Raw genomic sequence first — 9,353 nt, forward strand, 5'->3', positions numbered from 1 at the left:
TAGTGCTCTAGGACCAAGCTTCTACATTATTCCCTGGTTCAGTCCCTGTACCCTTACAAATTCTGCCTGTACGGGCAGTGGCTATGGCAGAGAGGCAGAACCTGCCAGAAACGGCCGAGGCAAACTCCCGAGCCTTCCTCCCAGACTGCACAGGAGAGAGGAGAGAGGCTCCCCAGGCACCGAGAGCTTTCCAGCCATGTGTGCGTAAAGCTTTCTGCCCACACCACGTGACAGAGGAAGAGGCTCGGACCCATTACACAATAATAAAACTATGCCTTTGGCAAAGTGGAGCCAAAGCCTAGAGCTGATGCAGGAAGCTAGCGATACATGCAAAACGGGGTAAAACATTAATAAAGACGAAAGAGCCGAGAAGTGAGGACTGCAGAGCACCCTCAGAAGGACGCTGTCGTGGCAGGACGGGCTCTGTGCTCTGCTGCGTGACAGCGATCTGCAGCAAAACAGCAGCAAAACCGTGCGGGATTCCAGCGCCTGTCAAGATCTCGCTGAAGAGATCAGCCTGGGTGAGTAAATTCACTTTTCCTTTTTTTCTTTTCCCTCCTCCTCTTAACCTTAACTTGGGAAACTTACCAAATTAGGTCTAACTGATGAAGCACTCAGGTTTCCAGTGCCTGCACAGGAATCCATAAAGACAGCAGCGGCAAGTTAAAAGAAACCATCTGGGAAGGAAACATTCCTCGGGTTTCCAGCAGGAGCACCCACCTCGCCCAGCCGAAACCACAGCCTCCCCCTTCGCTGCGGTACCAGGCAGCAGCTGCTGTGCCACGGGTCTGTCCTGGGCTGGGGAAGGCTTGGCACAGGCACTGCAGCTGCTTACAGCAGAGGAGGTGATGCCATTTTGGGTGCAGGAGACGCATCACTTTCCTTTATCTCCTTTGACATTACTTTGTGCAAAAAATCAAATTCGTATCTGCTATAGCTACTTCATCAGCTTGTATCAGAAATTAAATGCATGTATTTCAGCTTTTTCTCCCCATGCAGAGGTGCATGGAACTGCACAAGGTGGCTTCCCTGGCCAAAATCCACCGTCCGGCCACCACGCCTGCCAAACCCTTGGGGCTTTCCCTCCAGTGTGCTTTCAGCCCAGCCGCCCCACAAGCACCAGGAGCTACAGCTGCTCCTTTGCACCTGGGGCTCACTCCTATGGGCAAAATTGTTTCTTGCAGACGCCCTTTTTAAATGCACATACATCTCCAGAAATAGCTCAGGCAATAGAAGTGGTCGCACGGGGGCTTCCGGCAGGCACTCAGAGCAGGGATGCTGCAGCAGCCGAAGGGGGACACAGCGAGAGATGTGTCCCCCCGAGCTCCTTTCTGTGAGCCACCTCCAGCTGCTGCAAGCCAGCAATCAGGAGCAGGGGCTGCAAGGAGCCCTGTGGGGACAGAGCTCCTGGGGAGGGGGCGCCCAAGTGACAGAGATGCTCTGGGGACAAGCAGCATGCACAGAAAAGCCATTAGAGAGCAGTCCCCTTGCAGAAATGCTCGACGGGCCACAGAAGCCTGACACATTTTCTATAGAGCCGTGCTCCAGCTTTAAGACTCACGAGTGAACACTTTCTAAAGCCATCTCCTTCCCAGTTTGCTTCTTCACAAACATTCCCCAAAATTATCCCGTGGGGTTCCACAGCACTATTTTAGGGACTGCACTGGTCCCGGGGGATGCCCTGGATGCCACAGCAGCAATTTCTGTGGATTCAGTTGAAGGACACAGGAAATCCTTGTATCTAAATCCCAGTTGATGGACACCTGTCACTCCACCTGCCTGTGCTGCATCCTTCCAGCTCAGGCTTCCCACATTCACAGTACATTTTGGAGCCTCTCTCAGAGCCCAGAGGCTGGCAGAAAAACGACCCAGCTGGGGTGAGGACCTGAGGCCTCAGCCTGGAGCCTGCCCAGCATCTGGGAGCCCAGAGGGTCTTCCCTCCAAGAGCTCTACCTCAGAACAACTCAGCTCCACCATCTCCACCACATCCACCCCTGACTTGTCTCCAACCCAAGCAGCGCTCCACCACCAGCTCTCATAGCCCCCGGGGCATGGTGGGGGGTTGTGACCCACACACCACGTATTTGTCATGGCCATTAAGTCTCCAAGAGCCTATTACAAAAGGCATTAATTAAAATGTTACTGTAACAGCAAGATCTCAGCTGAAACTGTGCTGGTTGGTCTTCAGTGCCAGATCTACTGCCTGTGCCGAGGAGAGGAAAGATGCTGATCTGTTTCCAATTTGCTTCTTGGAGCTCATCATATGTTCTACATTGAAGAGCAATTTTCCTTTTAAGGTGGAACAGCACGAGGTTTGTTTTCTTTCAAAGAGGTTTCTTTAAAAGGTTATTTATAGATTCTCTTGTGAATGTGACCACGCTCCCACCCCACACACACTGCTGTGGTGTGGGATGAAGAGGTCTTGCAGAGCCAAAAATTACCATTGACTCGGGAGCTGCACCAGAGCACTGCTCCAGGTAGCCAAATATTCCTCGTCTGTTCGAGTATTGGTACTACAAACCTCTTAGCCTCGGGGTATTTTGTGTTTTATCCCATGGGGTTAACTACTGGGGTTGTTTGAGGGTAAACAGAAGTACTTGCGCTAAGAAAGGTTAAGAGAAGGTGCCCTGCCCTCTGCCTTGTGCTCACTCGTACTCATTTCTCCTCTACATGAAGCAGTCCCACCTTTTTTTTTTCCCACCCCCTCGGTTATGCCCCACAACAAAATATCTCCTTGCCACAACTAATTAGTGTCATCCATCTCCAAACGCCTCTCCCTTCCCTTCTGCCCCATTTGAGGTGGTTACTGGGAAGTGGGGATGGAGCTTCCCTTAGGATCTCCCCGCTCCGCAGGCATTTTAGCACTTTGTTCCCCTTTCTGTGAGCAAGAAGTCTTTATTCAGCTGTCCACATCAATACCGGTTTGTGGTTTGGGTCTCACAAGGCCATTAAACCAGCACTTTTCACCAGCAAATAAACATGGATATAAGAAAAGTGGAAGAGACCAGAAGAACAGACTGGCTGAGCAGGCAGCCCCAGCCCGCAGATCTGTTCTGCATTTCCCACTCCCCTGCATGGTCCTAATTCCATGGCTCGCAGGACGGGGGGCTCCCACTCAGCGTTAACGTGCCGCATATTGCCGGCTGGATTTGGAGCACGTCATGTGCATTTCCACCCCCTTCAGGAGCCGATAGCGGGGGAGAGCACTAAGGCAACGTGCAATGCGTACGGTGCTTTGAACACCTCCTTCCCAGTGCCGGAGTTAAGCAGAACATGCTGGAGAGAAGCCAAAGCCCGCCGCTGTTTGCCTTGACACCAAGCAGGACCCTGCCCGACCAAATCCCCCATGAGAGGTTTGGGATGTCACAACTCCTCCGTCTGTCACTTTTATGTTTAGCTGTAAATTTACTCCAGCACCAGAGTACGAAGAAATATTTGAAAGGCAGGTTTCTTGCTTTATAAGCCTTGCTTCTGTGTTTAGCTCGCAGGACCTGAGGATGTGATAAGAAAGCCCACACAAGTGGACGGCTTTCAGAGCCTCCTACAGTACAGGGTGGCTGCAGTAAGGGATGGACTGCATTTCACGGGAGTCTTTGCCGTCGTATAAGCACGTGTACCTCTTAGCCTGGGGGACAGGAGTTGTACCAAAGCGACAGGTGGCTAACACCTTTAAAACATTCCTCTGGCTTCACCTTGACTGATCACGGAGCTACCGAGCAAACAATGAACCGGCCAGAGTTGTAAGGGGCAGCTTTAGGCTTTGGGCTTCATTTCAAGGGTTACTCCAACTACAGAAGCGCAAAGAAGGAGATTGGGTCGGGGAAGCCTTTCACCCACCACCGGCTCGTTTCTACACCCAGGCCACTGGAAAATAGCCCAACCCCACCAGCCCCTGGTGCAGCCCGCGGTCAGCGCCCACGGCTCATGGCTGTCACTCCCCTCGCTGGCAAAGGGAGGGGGAAAAACCCTCAGCTGGGGCACCCCCAGGTGGACGGCATCCTTCAGAGCTGGGAAGGGAACAGCACGAGCACTGCACCCACGGGTAGACAGAAACTGATGACACAGGGGAAATCCTCTTCTTAACTACAGCTGTAACCATGTGCAGAACCAACACAAATTCTAGTTTAAACTCTTCTAGCATTTGGTCTCAGGTAGGCTGTGCATGAAGATGAGCTCGTGTCAATCAGCCTGATTTTGAGCATCTTCTCTCAGCTGGCAGTGCACCTGAGTGCTGCTTCAAGATGCAGAGGGCTTACTCTGTGCACAGCTCCTTGCAAACAGCTCTGCACACAGACGTCCAGAGGGAGATTATACTGCAGGATAACTGCTCCGCATCACCAGGAGTTCCATGGGAATAGCTGTGTTCAGAAATCATTTCCTGTCAGAACACCCTCCTCCCGTCCACGAGTGGAGTCAGACAAGCTCAGGAGGCTCAGCACCCTCCTGTGAATGAAGGCAGAGCCCAGGATGCTCCAGAAAATCCCCCCTTGCTATATTCTATGCTTAAAACAATGGCTTATTTTTCAGAGAAGGGAAGGGCAAAGAGGAGGGGAATGGTAAAGGTGAAGTGAAGCAGTGATGGAGCAGTGAAGGGGTTTGGGGAGGCTGTGGGAGAGGCCAGAGACATCATTTCTGACTCTGACCTTGTCCCAGTCCTTCCTTGCACATAGATAAACACTCACAGACAGACTTCAGAGAGGAGCTGGAGCTGCCAGGTACATTAGCATGAGAAAGGTGGGAGAGCAGGAAAAAGGATGGGTGGTCATGGATAGGAGTTTAGAGAAGAGCAAGTTTGAGAAGAAAATATTGCTCAGACCTGGAAAATTCCCTGAGCAAAAGCCTTGAATTCGCATCCCTCCAAAACAAACAGCTTCCTCGCCCTGCCAAAAAACATTCCCTTTTTATGAGCCTCCACAACACGCAGGCCTGGCAGAGGGGACACTGCCGTGCCCTCACCCACTGCTCCCCGCACACCTCCAACCCCATCTCATTTCTACAGGCTGCGCCATGATCTCTGCTGTCCTCCTCCTCTGGACCGTGCCCTGCGTGGCAAACCACATCCTCGGGGGCTCTGCCAAGGCAGCGCTGCAGGAGGGTCCCCAGCTGGCGTGCAGCCTGCCGGGCCCCCCTGGGCCCCCCGGTCCTCCCGGTGCTCCCGGTGCTCCGGGGACGGTCGGCAGGATGGGCTTCCCGGGGAAAGATGGCAAGGATGGCAAGGACGGGGACAAAGGCGAGCACGGTGATGAAGGTAAGAGGGAAGAAATTCTTTGGGAAATAAGAATAAAATATAAAAGCATCATCCCAAACACTGTGCCAAAACCTTCCAAAATATATATTTTTGCTGATAGTCTTAATGCTGCATGTAATTCTTATCATCTTCATTTTAATATTGCACATTTTCCCCCAGAGGGAGATTTTCCCTGTTTTGACACATGCGCCCTAGCCAAGAGACACAGGGCTGGTCTCGGATTGCTGCTTTCAAGGGAAAAAAATTCAGAAGCAAAAATTTAGTACTGGCTCCCTAGAGCACCCTAACTGGGTAGCAGACACTGCTCTGACCACGCTCCACCTAAATCAAAGCAAATGTCAACCCTAGTTTAATCCTGAGGTGGGATTCCCATTTAGCTCAGACCTTACTGTGAGCATCAGGACCCGCAGGAGTCAGAACCCGCTGATCTCCCGCCGCCAACCCAGAGCACCCTCCTGGCTCAGCAGAACACCACCGTACCAATGCTGCATCTTCTCTTCTCTCTCCCCCAAAACAGACTCTGGAGGACAAGTTTCCAGCCGCAGCTGCATTGAAATCTTGTCGCTACAGCAGATCAAGAGACACAAAATAAATCCCCCTGAAATTTTCTTGTATCAGATACTACCACGCTCAGGGCTCACCAGCAGTTTCAGCATCATTGTGACAAAGCCCACCTTGCTCCCCATCTCAAGGCAGTCCCTGCACCAGGTGTCTTCTGGTTCACAACTGGTCCAGATCCCAGCTAAACTGGGGATTTTTCTACACCTAGAATCCATTTTTTTACAACACAGTTTCATGTTAAATGTAAAAAAAAATAGGCAGAAGATTAAACGTACCCATCTGCTCAAAGCTAGTTTCCAAAAGCTTTATGAACCCATCCAGCTCCTTCAAAACCCAAAGATTTAAAGCTTTCTCCCAGCTAGCTTTATAATTTATTACTCCTTTTTCTCAAGTGAGTCAGATAACTGAACCAGCCTTTTGGTCCTTAAAGAGGACAGGCTTTCCTGCTCCCAAGTCCTGTTATCATGCCAGCTACTGAATGTGGTTAATGAGTCCTGACACGTCCCACCCCAGGTGGTATTTCATCGGGATTCTCACTAGCAAGGTTTTCCTCCCAAATTAAAACGTACTGCTGCATTGATATAATCCCTTTCCACTCGCCGTATTTTAACTAAAAAGTTTACAAGGTTATTTGTCTTCCAGGTCCGCGGGGCAGAACAGGAAACCCAGGCAAGCCAGGACCAAAGGGGAAAGCGGGAGCTATCGGCAAGGCAGGCCCACGAGGACCAAAGGGTTTAAAGGGCAATCCTGGAAAAAATGGAGCACCGGGAAAGAAAGGACCCAAAGGGAACAAGGGTGAGACTGGCATGCCAGGACCCTGCACCTGTAATGCCAACAAAGCCAAATCTGCCTTTTCTGTGGCTGTCTCCAAAAGCTACCCAAGGGAAAGGCTGCCCATCAAATTTGACAGGATCCTTATGAACGAAGGAGGACATTACAACGCTTCCAGCGGGAAATTTATATGCAGCATCCCAGGTATTTACTACTTCACTTATGATATCACCTTGGCCAACAAACATTTGGCCATTGGCCTGGTCCACAACGGGCAATACCGGATCAAGACCTTCGACGCCAACACTGGGAACCACGACGTTGCCTCTGGATCAACCATCCTTTCTCTGAAGCGGGAGGATGAAGTATGGCTGCAGATCTTTTACTCTGAACAAAACGGGCTCTTTTATGACCCCTACTGGACAGACAGCTTATTCACTGGCTTCCTGATTTATCCTGATCAAGATTATCTCAATGAAATATAGAGCGAGAAACAAACCCATCGGGAAAAGAATAGGAAATGGATGCAACCTCAGTCCAGCAAAGTGTAGCCTGTACATGGACATGTGTGGTGTTATATCATTCCACATTTTTCACGCTAACAGCCTGTATTGGCTCCTTAGATATTTACTTGATGTCACCAACTAGTCCACAGGGTGTGCCAGGATTAGTAGGAACAACCTTTAAGTAACCTCATGAGTCTCTAAACCTTGAAGCTACCCGTCATGTTTTCCCACCACCATCCAAACGTTCCATGGACATGTAACTCAAGTACTGGTGCAGAATGTTTTCATTATTGTATTATTATAAAGCGTGGAGATCAAAAATCATTTCCTGAAAGCCGAGCTCCTAAGTGCCATTGATGTTGGAGACTGTATCAGTGCCTCTCTGCCCCCCACCCCCAATAATAATAATAATAATAATAATAATAATAACAACAACAATAAGCCTTGTTACACTTTACCAGCTTCCTAAAAGTCAGGAAGTTATCAGCTACTGTTACAAAAGTGCCAGTAACTCTCAGCCTCATCAAAGCAGAACTAATAAGCAAAGGCATCCGGTCTAAACAGGACATGCCACAAAGGAGAGAGCTCATTTAAGGCTGAAGGTAAAACTCCTGCTAAGATACATCTTGTTGCATTGAGCACTGCTGGCATTTCTCAGATTTCAGCTGCTTGTAGTGGTGCTGGGGTCCTGTACTGGCTTTCAGGCGAGCACTGATAAGATATGACCAGAGACAAACTTTGGCTGTGCAAGCCAAATACTTGCCAGCCTCCTACCCTTGGCAGAGAGGGAACTTCGCAAACAGGACTGAATTTTCTGAGACAAACATGAACCTTCACTACAGAAACAGCTTCAGTAACACACCCATGTCTTGATTCCTGCCAGTTTTTCCTTCATCCCTGGCAGCTTTTGCTGGAAGGAGATACTTGTGGTGCTGCTGAGATCCTCCTCAAGGGCTTAAGGCTACACACAGACTCTGGTCTTACCGATATGCTTTGTTTTTTGGTTTTGTATGTCAATATTACAGATACTCTAAAATCAACGTCTTGGTGCTAAATGGTATTTAAAAGATAAGAAGCAGAAAAGTCAAAAGCTGAGCTTTTTGCTTTTGCTATGTTGAGCTTTGCTTTTCTTTCCAACCCAAAAATCAGCTAATACAGGGATGTGCTCCAAAAGGATTTGCTATTACCATAGCAAGAAGAGTTCTCCTGCTATCAAGCTGCCCATTCGGCTGCCTTGCCCCAGGATGTCAAACCCCACCCTGTAACAGAGGGCTATCTCAGCAGCCAGATGGAAGGAGTCCCTTCCTCACTATCAGATGCATCTTCTTGGTTTCCACATTCATATTTCTTGGCTCCTTTATCACTTCGCTAAACTTCATACGAATTTCCAGCTCCTCTAATCTTCATATTCAGGCACTGAAGGGGTAGTCCATAAGAACAAATTAAGATTTTTTTTTTAAATCTTACTTTCACAAATTAAAATAGTTGCATGATTTTCGTGAACTACAGTAATTGTGTTACATCTTTTGAAAATAATTTCAAATACATTTTATAAAAATAAATCTGAACAAAAATACTGGAATACCCTTGATACTAATAAAGCAGTGTTCTAGAAGTTATTTCAGAACTGCTACACATTCCATAGACGCTTTTAGTTTTAGAGATGGATTTCATAGGGCCAGGTGCCAACAGAGTATCTCCTCCCTCCAAAGCCAATAAGCCAAGGACCACACTTTTCTGCTCTCTATCCAAGACTATCTGCAAGGTGGAAGAATAGTATCTGTCCATTCCCCTGAAGCTGCTCACCTCGCTGGCAGGTGTCCTTTCCCTGAGAGTGGCTGCTCAGATAACATTTCACTTTATAGACTCTCATTTAGGATGTCCTGGGGTGCATTTTGCAGGCAGCTTCCTGAAGGCAGCAGCAGTTCAAGCACTGCCTTTCTCTCCCAGTGCCCAGCCCTGCACTCCCACCCTCACAGCCCGGGAGCCCAGCTGGGGCCAGGACAGCTTTTGGGCAGAGCCAATGTGCCCGCAGGTCTCTGCCCTGACACAGCTCCCCAGCACCATGTTAGAGGCAGCCCGAGGGAGGTGGCAGGACTGCTGCCAAGAGAGTGCTCCCCTCCGCAGTCCTTCCCCCCCCCCCCCCCCCCCCAATTCAGTATGTCACCCATTCCCAAAAGGATTTTGTTCTTCTGATGTATAGGCAGGTTAGTTTTTCACGGGGTTTGAGGTGACTCCACTCGGTGCAATGCAGGTGCCAGAGCTGG

At 49.5% G+C, this 9,353-nt stretch overlaps 1 protein-coding gene across 1 annotated transcript; it reads left to right on the forward strand.

Annotated features, from left to right (window-relative positions):
• Nucleotides 1-225: 225 nt before the first annotated feature.
• On the forward strand, nt 226-8,704 carry C1QTNF2 (C1q and TNF related 2). Its single transcript, XM_035563936.2, has 3 exons — nt 226-521; nt 5,000-5,248; nt 6,452-8,704. Exons 2-3 carry the CDS (start codon nt 5,008-5,010, stop codon nt 7,063-7,065), a joined length of 855 nt encoding a protein of 284 aa, XP_035419829.1. The 5' UTR covers nt 226-521; nt 5,000-5,007; the 3' UTR covers nt 7,066-8,704.
• The last annotated feature ends 649 nt before the right edge of the window (nt 8,705-9,353 follow it).

Source organism: Cygnus atratus, chromosome 14 (assembly GCF_013377495.2).
Source record: "Cygnus atratus isolate AKBS03 ecotype Queensland, Australia chromosome 14, CAtr_DNAZoo_HiC_assembly, whole genome shotgun sequence".
In the NCBI taxonomy this organism is placed as follows: domain Eukaryota; kingdom Metazoa; phylum Chordata; class Aves; order Anseriformes; family Anatidae; genus Cygnus; species Cygnus atratus.